The 17,759-nt window shown below is 37.9% G+C and overlaps 1 protein-coding gene and 1 pseudogene across 3 annotated transcripts in view; one reads left to right on the top strand and one right to left on the bottom strand.

Annotated features, from left to right (window-relative positions):
- The window catches only part of FAM120C (family with sequence similarity 120 member C), a 127,784-nt gene that overhangs the window by 78,423 nt on the left and 31,602 nt on the right, over positions 1 to 17,759 (top strand). For both annotated transcript variants that reach the window (XM_080909596.1, XM_080909597.1), the window contains exon 10: positions 10,644 to 10,893. In XM_080909596.1, the coding sequence (XP_080765722.1) occupies positions 10,644 to 10,893 (250 nt within the window). The remainder of the gene's footprint in view (positions 1 to 10,643; positions 10,894 to 17,759) is intronic.
- On the bottom strand, positions 13,605 to 13,952 carry LOC308415473 (large ribosomal subunit protein eL30-like; annotated as a pseudogene). Its single transcript has one exon. The product of its transcript is annotated as a large ribosomal subunit protein eL30-like (transcript).

Here is a 17,759-nt window from a genome sequence, read left to right on the forward strand (position 1 = left end):
AATTACAGACATTCTCAAAATAAATTGAACATAAAAAGCCAGCAAGACAGCATAGTGGATAAAGGAGCAGATCACTGGAACCCACGGTGAAAAGACAGAACAACTCCTGAATGTGTCCTCTCACCGTCACACACATGCACATATGTAACACACACACACACACACACACACACACACACACACACACACACACACTACATAATTTTTAATTAAAAACAATAAATGATTAAATAGAAATTTACAACAAAGAACCCCCAAAAAACAAAAACCCACAGTAACCAAATTAAAACCCTTGCCAATTGCACATCAAATCACTATAGGACTGGGACCAATCATCTTTCACTGAGAGCAGACAAGGTGGCCCAGTTAGGGGAAGAGGATCCGTAGGCAGGTAACAGAGTCAGATGCAGCCCCTGTTCCAGTTTTTGAGAGACCCACATGAAGACCAAGCTGCACATCTGCTACATATGTACAGGAGCCCTAGGCCCAGCCGATGCCTGCTCTTTTGTTAGTAATTCAGTCTCTAGGAACCCCCAAGGATCCAGATTAGTTGACTCTGTTGGTCTTCCTGTGGAATACCTGTGCTCTTCAGATCCATCAGTCTTTTCCCCCAACTCTTCTACAAGATTCTCCAAGTTCCATCCAGTGTTTGGCTGTGGGTCTCTGCATTTTTTTTCCATTGGCTGTTGTGGAGCCTCCCAGAGTATAGTCATGCTAGGCTCCTGTCGGCGAGCACAACAGAGTATTAGTAGTAGTATCAGGGATTACTTTTTGCCCGTGGCATAGATCTTAATTTGGGGCAGTCATTGGTTGGTCCTTCCTTCCATCTATGTTCTATCTTTGTCCCTGCACATCTTGTAGGCAAGACACATTTGGGGTCAAGGGTTTTATGAGATGCTGCCCTTATCCCTCCACTACAGTCCTTCCTAGCTACAGGAAATGACCTCTTCAGGATCCATATCCCCGACTGCTAGGAGTTTCAGCTGGAATTGCCTGCATAGCCACCCTGGGGCTTCCAAACATCCCAGGTCTCTGGCATGTCCTAAAGATTGTTCCTTCCCCCAACTCTGATTTCTGTTCTCTCTTCCCTGTTCTCCATGTACCTGATCCCGTCCTGCTGCCATGTCCTGCTCCTTCCCCCACCCCCTCTCTCACCCAGTTTACTCCCTCCATCCAACTCCAATATCTATTTTATTCTCCCCTTTGAGAAAAATTTAATCATCCTTTCTTGTTAGGCCTTCCTTGTTATTTGGTTTCTTTGGGTCCATGGACTGTATCGTAGGTAGTCTGTACTTTATGGCTAATATTCACTAATCAGTGAGTACATACCACACATGTCATTTTGAACCTGGGTTACTTCACTCAGAATGATAGTTTATAGTTCTGTTTGCCTGGAAGTTTTATAATGTCCTTGTTTTTGATAGCTGTTGTAGTAGTCCATTGTGTAAATGTACCACATTTTCTATATCCATTCTTTGGTTGATGAGCATCTAGGTTGCTTTCAGTTTCTGGCTATTGTGAATAAAGCTACTGTGAACATAGTTTAGCAAGTGCCTTGTGGTATGGTGGAGCATCTTTTGGGTATATGCTGTCTGTGTTGACACATCATGACCAAGGTATCCTATAAAACAAATGGACTTATGGTTTCAAAGAATTAAAGTTTAGGATAGTGTTGGTTGAGCAAAGGCATAGTGGCTGGAACATCTTTATCCTCAAGCAGGAGCTAGAGAGAGAGCCCACTGGGAATGGCAAGAGTCGTTGGAAACTTTAAAGCTCATCCTCATAGAGACACCTCCTCCAACAAGGCCATACCCCCTCCTCCTCCTGAAGCAGTTCCACTAACTGGGGACCAAGCATTCAAACATATGAGCCTATGGAAACATTCTCATTCAAACCACCACAGCAACATATGATTATTTGTCAAATAAGTTCCTTTAGTAATAAAGGAGAACTAGATATTTTTTTATAAGAAGAATGGCTAAAGACAGTTGATACAGAAAGAAAATGGTAAAAAAAAAAAAAAAAATGAGACTTGGAATACCAGAAAATAAGAAAAAACAGTAAAAAGACCAAAATAATTGATAAATATAATAGGCATCTTTGGAGTTTCTAAATTGCATTTACTGGAATAAAAAATTATAGCACTGTTCCAGTGTATATACAGAAGCTATTTAGGGCCAGGGAAATAAATGGCTTAGCAGCTAAAGGCCTGCTACCAATGACAATCTAAGTTTGAGTCCCAGAACCCATATGGTAGAAGCAGAGAACCACTTCAGTGTGCTGGCCGTGGCATGAATGTACCCACTGCAAACACATACTAAATGAACAAATAATTATTTCTTAAAGAAAATAAATTTTAGACAATTATAAGTGGAGTTCATTTGAACTGACAAAATATCAATATCTACTAATATAATGTATTTATTTCCTTGTTTAGTTTTAATGCTAAAGACTCAACAGGGCCTCATGGATACCAAGCATACACTTTGCCACAGATCTATATACCTGTTTTCTCTTTGCATATCTTTTTAATGTACATTATTGATATTAAATTATATAGATAATGCAGCTGTGGATATAACTATGGTTGACCATGTGCTTAGTGTGCCTAAAGTGGTGCTTTCAACTTATTGCACCTGCCAATATATATAGCCACATATTGTGGTGCACACCCTTAATCCCAGCACTTGAGAAGCAGAGACAGGCAGGTCTTTGAGTTTGAAGTCAGCCTGGTCTATAGAGTAAGACCCTGTCTCAAAACAACAACAATAAAAAGACAGAAATAACAGTCTAAATCACTGTTATAAATAAATCAGTATAGGATTATAAAATTAATTCAGGTAATTCATAGGAAGGGAATAACCTAAAAGCTGAGCGATGGCAAACAAATGAAACAGTACCTTGTCACGTCATTATGAGTACAGCCTAGATTGTCAGTAAGTCAGTATGAGTACATTCTAATTAGTCAGTATGTGGTGTAGACTGAATGCTTTCTCATACCTGCCACATTAATACATTGAAATCCTAACCCTTTGTTGGTAGGTTATAAGACAGCATTCATGAATAGCACTTGTGTTTTTGTGAAAGGAACCCTAGAGAGCTGCCATGTGGAAATATAATAAGAAGATAGCTAGCTGTCTATAAACTAGAAAGCGGGCCCTCGCAATATGTATCTCTCTGTTCTTGCTTTCCTGATTCTAGAACATTATGAAATAGATACGGTTTGTAAGCCATCTATATCTATCTAGTCTATGGGGTTTTGAGACAGGGCCTCACTGTATAGCTCTTGCCAGCTTGGAACTCAATATGTAGACCAGAATGGACTTGAACTCGCAAAAATTCACCTTTCTCTGCCTCCTAGTGCTTGGATTAAAGGTGTGTGCTTTAATCTCTGCTGATGCTGCATTTGTTACAGCAACCCAAACAGATTAAGACAATATATATATGAAAATATTTAAATATTAGCCTATATCATGTGTATAGAAAGTTCAAGATCAGCGTGGACTACATGTCATGGTACTGTCTTAGAAAAACAAAGAACCAAAAGTGTTAGTAGAATTTAACAACACAGAATACACACACACACACACACACACACACACACACACACACACACACTGAGGTTTTAAATTTTAAAACAAAACAAAACCAAGTACTGTGTTTTCTTTGTTTTGCTAAGTGAGGTTTGTTCTGTTGTGGAAAGGTTAATACAATATTTATTTTATTTAAAATTAACCTACTGTCTAAATAAGCTAGAGAACCGAATCATATGGTTTTATCAATGGATATAGGAGAAAAAATTGGGCATAATTTGACATACATTCATGATAAAAAAATAAATTCAACACGGAGTGCAGAACGCACACTAGGACCATCCGCCACCAGGAACAGCAGTGAGCCAGCGGTGAGCCAAGGACACAGGACTGGAACAGCGGTGGGCCAACGGTGAGCCAGTGGTGGTTCGGTCCAGCGGTGATCCAGGACACAGGAGTGTCGAGGAGACATTCCGACTAGCCGCTGGGGTGCAGAGAGATATCTGCTGAGCATACAAAAAGTACAGTCCCCGGTTCCCCCTCCCCGCCTCAGCTTGCTTCAGGGAACCAGTAACCCGGCATTGGGCTATTCCCAGCCAGACAACACGGAGTGCAGAACGCACACTCAGACCATCTGCCACCAGGAGAGGCAGTGAGCCAGCAGTGAGCCAGCGGTGAGCCAGTTGTGAGCCAGGGACACAGGACTGGAACAGCAGTGAGCCAGCAGTGAGCCAGCGGTGAGCCAGCGGTGATCCAGGGACACAGGACTGTCGAGGAAACATTCCAACTAGCCAGGGTGCAGAGAGATCTCTGCCGAGCGTGCAAAAAGTGCAGTCCCCCGGTCCCCCCTCCCCGCCCCAGCTTGCTTCAGGAAACCAGTAACCTGGCATCAGGCTATTCCCAGCCCGACAACACAAAGTCAGAACTTGCACTCAAACCATCCACCACCAGGAAGAGCAGTGAGCCAGAGGTGAGCCAGCAGTGAGCAAGCCTTGAGACAGGGATACAAGACTGGAACGGCAGTGAGCCAGGGGTGAGCCAGCGGTGATCTAGCAGTGATGCAGGGACACAGACTGACAACAAGATGACAAGAGGAAAGGGAAAAAACGTACCCCAGGGAAGCCAAGACAACCTGGCAACACCAGTACCCAGCTTTCCCATCACAGCAAACAGAGGAATGCCAAACACTCCAGAAAAAAAAAAATCGTAGACCTAAAATCATACCTCAAGATGATGATAGAGATCCTTAAACAAGAACGGGAGGAAAAGCTCAAAGAATTAGAAGCTTTTAAAGAGGAAACAAGAAAAACACTCAAAGAACTCAAAGAACTAGAGGAAAACAGAACCAAAGAGATGAAGGAATGGAAGAAGGAATTTGAAACAGAAATTGACACAATAAAGAAAACACTAAAAGAGATAACCCTAGAGGTAGAAAACCTAAAAAAGAAATCAGAAGTCAAAGATGCAAGCATTTACAATAGACTACAAGAGATGGAAGAAAGAATCTCGGGGGCCGAAGACATTTAAAACATAGACAAAACAGTCAGAGAAGATGCAAAAACCAAAAAGCTCCTAACCCAAAATGTCCAGGAAATCCAGGACACAATGAGAAGACCGAACCTAAGGATAATAGGAATAGAAGAGGGCAAAGAATATCAACTAAGAGGCACAGTAAATATCTTCAACAAAATCATAGAAGAAAACTTCCCTACCCTTAAGAATGAGTTAACCATGAGCATAAAACAAGCCTACCAAACTCCAAATAGATTGGATCAGAAAAGAAATTCCTTCTGACACATAGTAGTCAAAACGCCAAGTGCCCAAAGTAAAGAAAGAATATTAAAAGCAGTAAGGGAAAAAGGGCATGTAACATATAAAGGAAGACCAATAAGAATCACACCCGATTTCTCAACAGAGACTATGAAAGCTAGAAGAACCTGGACAGACATCATGCAGACCCTAAGAGAACACAGGTGCCAGCCAAAGCTGCTATACCCAGCAAAACTCTCAATCACTATAGATGGAGAGACTAAGATATTCCAACACAAAACTAAATTTACACAATATCTGACAACAAACCCAACACTGCAACGAATTATAGGGTGAAAACCCAATACAACGAGGGGAACTACATCCTAATAAAAACAAGAACACTCCTAAACAAGAAAAAAAAAAAAAAAAAGAAAAAAAAAAAACAAAAGAAGAAAGACATAGAGGCACAATTCAACCTCTAAAGGCAAAAATAGCAGGAAACAGTAACCACTATTCCTTGATATCTGTTAACATAAATGGACTCAACTCCCCAATAAAAAGACATAGGCGATCAGACTGGATACATAAACAAAACCCAGCAATTTGCTGCATACAGGAAACTCATCTCAGAGACAAAGACAGACACTATCTCAGAGCAAAAGGGTGGGAAAAAAACTTCCAAGCAAATGGCCCCAAGAAGCAAGCTGGAGTGGCCATTCTAATATTGAATAAAGTATATTTTTAACTAAAAGTTATCAAAAAAGATAAGGAAGGACACTTTTTACTCATTACAGGAGAAATTTGTCAGAAGGAACTTTCAATCCTTAACATACATGCTCCAAATACAAAAGCACCGATATTCATAAAAGAAACCCTACTAATGCTCAAAAAATACATTGTGTCCCACACAATAATAGTGGGAGACCTCAATACCCCACTCTCACCACCAATGGACAGATCAGGAACACAAAAACTGAACAAGGATACTGTAAAACTAGCAGAGGTTATGAACTAACTGGAATTAATAGATATGTACAGAACATATCATCCTAAAAAAAAAAGAATACAACTTCTCCTCAGCACCTCATGGCATCTTCTCAAAAATTGACCACATACTTGGTCACAAAACGAGCCTCAATAGATATGAGAAAATTAAAATACTCCCATGCATCCTCTCAGATCACCATGGTCTAGGGCTGGTCTTTAACAACAACAAAGACAACAAAAAGCCCACATATACATGGAAACTATACAACGCTCTATTAAACGATAGCAGGGTCAAAGAAGAAATAAAGAAAGAAATTAAGGATTTTCTAGAATTCAATGAAAACGAAAACACAATATACCCAAACCTATGGGATGCAATGAAAGCAGTACTGAGAGGAAAACTCATAGCTCTGAGTGCTTCCAAAAAGAAACTGGAGAGAGCATACATTAGCAACTTGACAGCATAGCTGAAAACTCTAGAAGAAAAGGAAGCGGATACACCTAAGAGGAGTAGACAGCAAGAAATAATCAAACTTGGGGCAGAAAATGACCAAATAGAAACAAAAAGAACCATTGAAAGAATCAATAAAACCAAGAGCTGGTTCTTTGAAAAAATCAAAAAGATTGATAAACCCTTAGCCAGACTAACTAGAGGGCAAAGAGAGACTATCCAAATTAAAAAAATCAGAAAAGAAAGTGGATAAATAACAACTGAAACTGAAGAAATTTAAGAAATCATCAGATCCTACTACAAAAGCCTATACTCAACAAAGCTGGAAAATCTGGAGGAAATGGATGAATTCCTAGACAGATACAAGGTACAAAAGTTAAATCAGGCTAGGTAAACCATCTAAATAATCTCATAACACCTAAAGAAATAGAGGCAGTCATCAAAAGCCTCCCAACCAAAAAAAAAAAAAAAAAAAAAAAAAAAAAAAAAAAAAGCCCAGGTCCAGATGGGTTTAGTGCCGAATTTTATCAGACATATAATGTCAACATAATACCAATACTCTCCAAACTATTCCACAAAATAGAAGCAGATGGAACACTACATAACTCATTTTTTGAGGCATAATAGCCCTCATTCCTAAACCACACAGAGACCCTACAGGGAAAGAGAACCTCAGACCAATTTCACTTATGAACATTGATGCAAAAATACACAACAAAATTTTTGCAAACCAAATCCAAGAACATATCAAAACGATCAGTCACCATGATCAGGTAGGCTTCATTCCTGAATGCAGGGATGGTTTAACATACGGAAATCCATTAATGTAATCCACCATATAAACAAACTCAAAGAAAAAAACCACATGGTCATCTCACTAGATGCTGAAAAAACACTTGACAAAATTCAACACCCCTTCATGTTAAAAGTCTGAGAAAAAACAGGAATCCAACACCCATACCTAAATATAAAAAAGCAACATACAGCAAACCAACAGCCAACATCAAACTTGATGGTTGGAAACTTGAAGCAATCCCACTAAAATCAGGGACTCGACAAGGCTTCCCATTCTCCACCTACTTATTCAGCATAGTACTGGAAGTCCTGGCAGGAGCAATTAGACAGCAAAAGGAAATCAAAGGGATACAAATTGGAAAAGAAGAAGTAAAAACATCACTATTTGCAGATGACATGATAGTGTACTTAAGCAACCCCACAAATTCTACCAGAGAACTCCTACAGCTGAGAAACAAGTTCAGCAAAGTGGCCGGATATAAAATTAACTCAAACAAATCAGTTACCTTCCTATATTCAAAGGACAAACATGTGGAGAAAGAAATTAGGGAAAAGGTACCCTTAACAATAGTCACAAAAACTATGAAATACCTTGGTATGACTCTAACTAAGCAAGTGAAGGACCTATATGACAAGAACTTCAAACCTCTAAAGAAGGAAATCGAGGAAGACCTCAGAAAATGGAAAGATCTCCCATGCTCATGGATTGGAAGAATCAACATTTTAAAAATGGCCATCTTACCAAAAGCAATGTACAGATTAAATGCAATCCCCATCAAAATTCCAACCCAGTTCTTCACTGAGTTGGAAAGAGCAATGTGCAATTTCATTTGGAATAACAAAAGACCTAGAATAGCAAAATCTATCCTCAACAACAAGAAAACATCTATGGGAATCACTATCCCTGACCTCAAGCTATATTACAAAGCAATTGTGCTGAAAACTGCATGGTACTGGTACAGAAATAGGCACATGGATCAATGGAATAGAATAGAAGATCCAGAAATAAGCCCTCTCGAATATGGTCACCTGATTTTTGACAAAGGAGCTGTAAACATTCAATTGAAAAAGAACAGCCTATTCAACAAATGGTGTTGGTCCAACTGGCACTCAGCATGCAGAAGAATGAAAACAGATCCTTTCTTATCTCCTTGTACAAAGCTCAAGTGCAAGTGGATCAAAGATCTCCACATTAAACCAGGTACACTGCAACTATTAGATGAGAAAGTAGGGAAAACCTTAGAACTCATAGGCACAGGAGAAAATTTCTTAAACAGAACACAAATAGCTCGAGCTCTAAAGTTAAAGATTGACAAATGGGACTTAATGAGATTGCAAAGTTTCTGTAAGGCTAAAGACACTCTCATGAAAACAAAATGGCACCCAACAGAGTGGGAAAATATATTTACCAACTCCACATCAGACAGAGGCCTAATATCCAAGGTATACAAAGAACTCAAAAAGCGAGATACCAGAGAATCGAACAACCCTATTAAAAAATGGGGTACAGACTTAAACAAAAGTTTTCAATTGAGGAATATTGAGTGGCTGAGAAATATCTAAGGAAGTGCTCAACATTTTTAGCCATCAGGGAAATTCAAATCAAAACGACCCTGAGATTCCACCTCACACCAGTCAGATTGGCCAAGATCCAAAACTCAGATGACAACAGATGCTGGCAAGGATGTGGAGAAAGAGGAACACTTCTCCACTGCTGTGGGGTTGTAAACTGGTACAACCAATCTGGAAATCAGTGTGGCAGTTCCTCGGAAAAATGGACATAGTACTACCTGAAGACCCAGTTATTCCAGTTCTGGGCATTTACCCCAGAGATGCTCCAACATACAACAAAGATACATGCACCACAATGTTCATAGCAGCTCTATTTATAATAGCCAGAAGCTGGAAAGAACGCAGATGTCCTTCAGTAGATGAATGGATACAAAAATTGTGGTACATTTATACAATGGAGTACTACTCAGCTATCAGAAACAATGGCTTAACGAAATTCTTAAGAAAATGTATGCATCTAGAGAATATTATCCTGAGTGAGATAACCCAGTCACAGAAGAATAGACACAATATGCAGTCACTGATAATGGGATACTAACCGTAGAAAGCTCTGAACACCCCAGAAACAACTCACAGACTGTGTGATGTTCAAGAACAAAAAAGAATTTATTTTAATTAAAATAGAACTATATCACATTTCCCTTTCCTTCCTACAGCCCCTCCTAGTTTTCCTCCTATGCACTCAAATTAATAACCCTCTTTTCCTATATTATTGTTACATATATACATATGGTATGTATATGTACACTCAAATACTTAATTACAACCTTAAAATGTATTTGTATACTTTTATGCAAAAATGCTTAAAAATGTGTACATTTATCTTTGTTTTTTAAAATAAAGTTTAAACAAAATAAAAAAATAAAAAATAAATCTCTCAAAAAAGTGGAAAATGAGAAGAAATACTGAACATGATGATTGAATTAATACCACAAAACATCTCACATAACAGTCCACAAATTAGGTATCTGTGGTGTGCCAGATGCTGTGATTTTGTCTACTGTGTTTTCACCATTGTCAGTCTAATTGATGCTGGGTTTGAAGGACTTGTATTTCAGAGATAATCTCTGTTACCTAGACTAGCCCCAATATGTGCTAAACTTCCAAAATTGCTAAGATTTGGAGGGTGTTGTTAGAGAACTCAAAATTGAGTATCCTACAATCTATTATGAAACCAAGTATTCACATAATTTTTCCTTGGATGTCTTTCTTTGTCTAGGCTGGTGTATCTACTTAAAAATGAATTTCAAAGTATTTTCAAAGTATGTGGGATGGGATCTTGGACTTTTTGTTCTGCAAAGCCAACACTATGTTCTACAAAAATTTTGTCATGGCTGTTCCTTTTTCTGGATCTTTATGAGAATTAATGTGATAATTAGGTATCAACGACCTACTGAATGCTTGTAACTCCTAGAATTTACTAGTGCTAACAATAACAATTACAGTGACAAAAATTAAGAGATATTGACGTGCAATGGATTGTCAATTGTAGGCAGCTACAGTAATGTTCAGCTTCTCTGGAGTCCATCTCTCCCGACTTTCTGTTTTTTCAGTTCCTTCTGTGATCCTTAAAGAGTGGTCTGCATATAAAGGGAAATCACCTCAGACCCCTGAGCTGGTATCTGCACTCACTTTCCGGGAATGGACGTGCCCAAACCTCAAGAAGCTCTGGTTAGGCAAAGCCGTAGAGGACAAGAACCGGAGGATGCGGGCTTTCCTGGCCTGCATGAAGTCAGACACGCCCAGTATGCTCAATCCAGCTAACGTCCCCACCCACCTGCTGCTCATGTGCTGTGTACTCCGGTAAGCCGTACAATAGACTCTCCTGCTTCACTTTTTGACCTCTTCCTTAAGTGTTTTCTTATAGCATTTCAAGGTGAAGAGATTTGGCTTAGGCTTGACTTAGCTTTAGCCTTCAGAAACATTACGAATTATTGTTATATGGATAATCCCAGTTTGTGATTCCAAGTAATCATTTGTACATACATGAAATCAACTTTTTATTTAAAATTTTTTAGACTCATTTATTTTTATGTGGACGAACGTTTGCCTGAAGGTATGTTTGTGCACCATGTGCACGCAGTTCCCCAGAGGCCAGAGAGGCTTGGCATCCCCTGGAACCTGAGTGAGGGATATTTGTGAGCCATCATGTGGGTGCTAGGAATCAGACCCCCAGGTCCTTTGGAAAAGCAGAGTGCTGCTAAACACTTAACCATTTCTCCAACCCTGATTTGTTTGATTTTTATGTTTTGTTGCCAACAGTCCTCATTTATTGTTTATTGTTGTTTTTTTATTAGTTCACCAATTACCAAGATTCCTCCTCTTTTTATGCATCCTTTGTTTTGGTTGATTCTCTCCCTCATCCCTCCTCTCTTGCTGCTTGCTCTCTGCTTCTAGTTAACCCTCCATATCCCCTTTTCCATTTTCATTTCACATGTGTTATACTATCCTCTTCCTCTTAAAGCCTCTTTTTTTCCCTTCATGGACCCATTTCTGGTATCTTGACTGAACACAAATTCACTTCCACCTAAATACACATATACAAAAATTACCAGCTAGGATAGGATGAGACAGCATGTGGTATCTCTCTTTCTGAAGTTAGGTTACTTTGCATATCTTCCTGTTACCTAGCTTTTTCTTTCTTTCTTGAATATTAATTTATTTGATCTTATTTATCATAATGATGTCTTAGGAATGATTGTTATATGAACAGTCTCAGTTTGTGGTCCCATGTCTTCATTAGGACATGCATTGATGTACTGTTGCTATGATGAAACACTATGACCAAACCGAGTTGGGGAGGAAAGGGTTTATTTGGCTTACACTTCCTATCACAGTCTATCACTGAAGGAAGTCAGGACAGGAACTCAAACAAGGTAGGAACCTGAAGGCAGGAGCTGATGCAGAGGCCATGGAGGGATACTGCTTACTGGCTTGCTCCCCATGGCTTGCTCAGCTGCTTTCTTTTAGAACCCAGGACTACGAACCCAGTGGCAGCATCACCCACAGTGGGCTGGCATTTTTTATTGACCACTAATTAATAAAATGCCTTACAGCTGGATCTTCTGAGACTTTTCCTTGACTAAGGTTCCCTCCTTTCACATAACTCTAGCTTGTGTCAAGTAAACATAAAGCTAGCCAGGACAAATAGATTCTTGCTATGTTACTAAGCTTGTCTGAACTTCTGTGCCCAAATCATCCTCTCTACTGAGTATCACTAGTAGATTGGACTATAGGCATACATGCCTATATCCATTCAGTTGTTTTTAATCTACCTGTATTCATATATGTTCTTGATTGTTGGGTTATATTTCAACTATTATGTTTTATACTATTTTCACAGTATTTTACTGATTAATTGATGGACACTTCTTCCCAGTTCTTTGGGATTTCACTTGGGTTCAAAAACTTATTTAAAATCCCGTATTTATTGATTTTATGTATATAGGTATTTGGTTGCATGTATGTCTGTGCACCATGTAAATGCAGTGTCCACAAAGGTCAGAAGAGGGTGTCAGATTCTCCAAAAATGTCATTACAGATGCCTGTGAACTACCATGTGAGTGTTATGAATCAGACCACTGAGCTATCTCTACAGTTTCCAGAAAATATTTTCCTGAAATATTTATTTTAGTATTCCTTTGTCAGTGTATCTGGAACAGTGATTCTCAACCTTCTTAACTCTGTGACCCTTTAACAGTTCCTCCTTGCTATTTCATAACTGCTACTGCCATAAATCATAATGTAAATATTTTTGGAGACAGTTATTTGCAGAAGGGGTCACATATAACCCATAAGTTGAGAACCACTGCTATAAACTATACCTATAATTTTTAAATAAATATTGCCAAATCACAATAGATTATAGCCTTACTAATTTATATACCTAGTATAACACGTAGGTTTTCCTATTTCTTCACATTTCCTTTTTTTTCCAAAAGGATATCTGGCAAAGTTTTTTTTATAAACATCATTAAATTTTATTAACAAAAACTTTGTACATTTTAATACATGTGGAATTTTACATCTAAGTAAAATAACAGCACATTAAAAAATTTACCATTTATACAAATTGTTACAGAATAACAACCAGTGGGTTAAATATGTAAAATAAACCACACTGATTCTTTTAAATTATCTACAAACGGTTTGACTTTCTTTAAAATTCCCCTGAACATATAAAAAATAAATTATTTTTACTTTTCAATTAAATCTACCAATTAGAAATATTACAAATCAAAATATCAATGTTATCTTATGAATTTTTCACATTACAAAACGGATTCACAACCATATTTACAGAAGTGAGGTAAGACGTGTGCAGTGTCACAGGAGACACACACACTGCAGAGTTAGCGCGTCCTTCCAGCCAAGCACAGCAGACGTCCAACTGCAGCTGGGTTTTTCCACTCATAATTCCTGTGTTTCAGAAACAGATAAATGATTCTATCCCCAATCGTTTGACCTACTAGTCTGCCATATTCTGGCAAAGTTTTATTAAGGGAAAACTTTGTTTACTTCTCACCAGTCTGTTCTGGCATGCTTCTAATAATATCAGAGTCACCTGGGTCGATGATAGCCAGTGTGCACACTCTGTAGTATTCCCACATGCTGTGCCTAGTTCAATATTATTGCCACTGTAGTGATGGACACCGGTTTTAGCCAACATGGCGTAGTATTCTATTTCAGATTTCCTCAAAGCCGGGTAGTTGTTGGCGAGGATAACCAACTTCGCTTTGCCTTGTCTGATCATCTTCAGAGTCTGTTTGTACCCCAGCACATACTTTCCACTTTTCATAACAAGCTGCAGCCTGGAGTTGATCTGCTCCAGAGACTTTTTCCGTCTTCTTTGTGGTCACCATCTTCTTGCCTCACGTGCGGGACGACCCCCAACCAAGATCAGCCGCCAAGATGGCCGGGGAGCGAGAAACTTTCTTCATATTTCCAATACTAAATGTCATGCAACCAAAATCTCATAGATTTTATACAATATTTTGACATTTGATCTTCTTTGCTGATGAGGATGACCTTTACATTTTTTTTGCTAAAGATTATGTGCAAAAGAGTTGCTCTAACCTTGAACTACACAACAGTCCTGTTTGTCTGGGTTTTTTTTTTTTTTTTTTTTTTTTTTTTTTTTTTTTTTATTAGCAACTTGAGGGGTTTTTTAACTTTCAAGTTTTTAAATGGATAAATTTATGTCTACGAGTATTTTGACTACATATGTGTCTGTGTACCACATTCATTCCTGGTGTCTTCAGAAGCCACAAGAAAGCAGATGGTTCTGAGCTGCCATATCAGTGCTGGGACTTGAAACTGGGTTCTCTAGAGAAGTAGCCAGTGCTCTTAACTTCTGAGCCATCACTCCAGCCCTTTATACTAACTTTTTAATATGCCAGGTATGGTGGCACACACTTTTAGTCCCAGCACTAAGGAGGCAGACACAGGTGGATCTCTGGGTTTGAGGCCAGCCTAATCTATATAGCATGTTCCAGGACAGTCAAGGTTACAAAGATGCTATTTCAAACAACAAACCTTTAAATATAAAATTTCAAGTTCTAGCGTTTACTTCTATTGTATGTATATGTGTGTGTGCCTGAATGTATGTATATTCTCCATGTGTGGGAAGGTGCCTGTGGAAGCCAGAGGGTATCAGATCCCCTGGAATTAGAATTACAGATGGTTGTGAGCCACCTGGTAATGGATGCTTAGAACTGAACCTAAGTCTTCTGCGAGAACAAGTGCTCTTAGCTGCTGAGCCATCTCTCCAGCATCTGTTTGAGCTTTTTGTTACAGTTTGTTCAAATGTTATGTACATTGTCCTTTTATCAGATGAAATTACTTCATTTTTCCAAATTTTTCATTATTAGAATTCTTACATAAAGAAAAGTTAGAATAACATTATGTACATCAATATGAACACTACCTGTAGTCTGCTATTAATGTAAATATTTTATCCATAAACTATTCACCTGTCTCTCTCTAGTTTCTATGTATCCTTTTTGGTAGATTGCTAAGTAAACTATAGATATCAATGAGCATTTATCCTTATTGAGAAGCACATAATTTGGTTTGTCAAACTCAGTAACTTGGTTTGACATCTTATTTAATAAATTCTTTGCATCCCTGGATCATAAAAATATTATTATGTAACACTTTTCAGGTAAGTTTTTAAATAGATACTTGTCTTAGACATGTAGAAGAAAAGGATCTTAACTTTCTTTTCTCCATATACTGAGCTAGATCCCCATTTGCATGAATTAAATAATTTCTTTCCCCACTTATTTGCTGACCTATCATAACCACCTTCCTCTGCACACATGTGCGCATGCAATACAAGAACAACCCCCCACACATTCCATTCATTGATTTTGTTCTATTCCATTATCTAATTATTAAGGGCTCATAATTTTCTTTAATATTAGGCAGGGCAAATTACTCTGCATGTCTTGTTTTAAAATTATGCCATTTTTACATTCTATGGACTCTTAAAATATATAATATGTAATTAGTTTATTTCTGCAACAATATTATTGCAGTTAAATTTGACATTGAATTGATTAATTTAGGGGCATTGGCATCTTTATAATGTTACCCCTTTGTATTCAAAGACCAGAGTTTACCTCTCCCATTGATTAAGTCTCTTTCTTCATGCCTTCACAGATTAATTTTTTTCTGCAGATATCTATAATTTAATTCCTAAATACTTGATATGTTACTGTAATTAGGGATGGCATTTCCTTTTTATGCTTTCTGATTGTTTATTTGTTGATGCATTGAAAATGATTTATAGTGGGTAGTTCATATTCTGATTTCTGTAATTTGTAGAAAACTGAACTTTGAAACTAGGAAGATCTTAGTTTAAATTGTGTTTTTATTATCATTATACATGTGTGTGGATGAGGTGGGTGAGGAGATGCACATTGTGGCATGTAGAATACAGAGAACAACTTTATAGAGTTGGTTCTCTTTTTCCACTTTGCATGTATGCCAGTATTGAATTAATGTTTCCAGGGTTGCCCAGCAAGAACCTTACAGAGTGAGCAATCCTGCTGGCCTTGTATTGGTTTTTGGTGCAGAATGTTACTATGTAGCCCAGGTCAGCCTTCACCTTGGGTTGAGGCTAATCCTGAATGTTGGGATTACAGCTATGGACTGCCATACTCAGCCTCAGTTTAGATTTTTGTTTTAGTAATAGCATATTTTCCTATTTATTTGGCTGTTTTGTTTGTATAGAATGTGTCCAGGAGCTATAGTATCTAAGACAAATACTTATTATTTTAATAAGGCCTGGGAATGCCCTCAAGGGAGACTCTCAGGCTCCCGTTCAACCTGTTTATTCTTAAACACATTTCTGACAGTTTAGTCATCTGATTTTCTAGTGTATCCCAGATCACAAAGCACCAAATAGTAGTAATATTTACCAATATTATTTGGTAATAATATTTACCAAATACTAAATGTAATTTCTTTTCCATTTTTATGTTAAAGTACTCTAGTAAAAGCAACTTAAGGGAGAAAGAGTTCATTTTGAATGTCAGTTCAAACATATAGTCCATCATGGTAGGGAAGTCAAAGCAGCTGAATCTAGAAGCAGTTGGTCATGTCGTATACATTATCTAGAAAAAGCAACACAAGCCTGGTGTTCAGCTAGCTTTCTCCTTTTTATACAGTATAGGATCACAACTCAGGGAATGGTGACACCCACAGTGGGTGGTTCTTCCTACCTCAGTTAACCTAATTAAGACAATCCCATCTGCATTGGTGATTTCAGATTTCATCAAGTTGATATTTGAGATTATCACAGTAAGCAAAACAGACAGATATTTTAACGGACAGCCCTACTAATGGCAATGACAAATGCTAGTGTCCTGCCACAAACTTGAAGAAAAAAAAGAATTACATTTCTTAAAGATTCACAATTAAGTATCTGAAGGTAAAATTATCCATTATTAATCAGTACCCCAATGTCTATTAAATCATCAGGAACAGGTACTATTCTGTTTCTTACCATGTGCCTTGTGGTTGATGTTTCTAATCCTTATAACAATAGCAGCAGATAGCATAAATAAGGAAACAAGCTCATTGAGAGAACCCGACAGTAATGATATAGGAAGACACAGTAGTTAAGAGTTCAACCCCCTAGTTTTCTGATGACCCTTTCCTGCTTTTTAAGAAGATAAAATATTTTTAGTGCAGTTTCGAGCCAATGAGATGGATCAGTTAATAAAACGTCCTTTGTCCACTTTACAACCCAATGTGACCCATGGAACCCACCTGGTGGAAGGTGAGAATTAACCCCAGCAAGTTGTTCACTGAACAAATGTGTGGGCACAGGCACACACACACTTCTTAAAATCAGAAATGTACTTATAATAATTAATATAAAACATGGTTGAAATTTTTTTAATTAACCTTAAGTGAAGAATAAACCTAAACATGACATTGCTTATCAATATCAAGTATGTGAACATTGAACTATAGCCTAGTTGAATATTAGGAGTTAGCCCTTCTCAATTATTTCATCTAATTTTAGTTAAAAGGTCTCCCATGGAAATATAGTAATACTGGAGAAATTATGACTAAAATATATGTTCATAAAGTTATTAGCATTCCTAGAAAAATAGCCTTTTAGGAAAGACTGATCTAACTCAAATGTATATTTTTGT

This window comes from Micromys minutus, assembly GCF_963924665.1.
Source record: "Micromys minutus genome assembly, chromosome: X".
In the NCBI taxonomy this organism is placed as follows: Eukaryota; Metazoa; Chordata; class Mammalia; order Rodentia; family Muridae; genus Micromys; species Micromys minutus.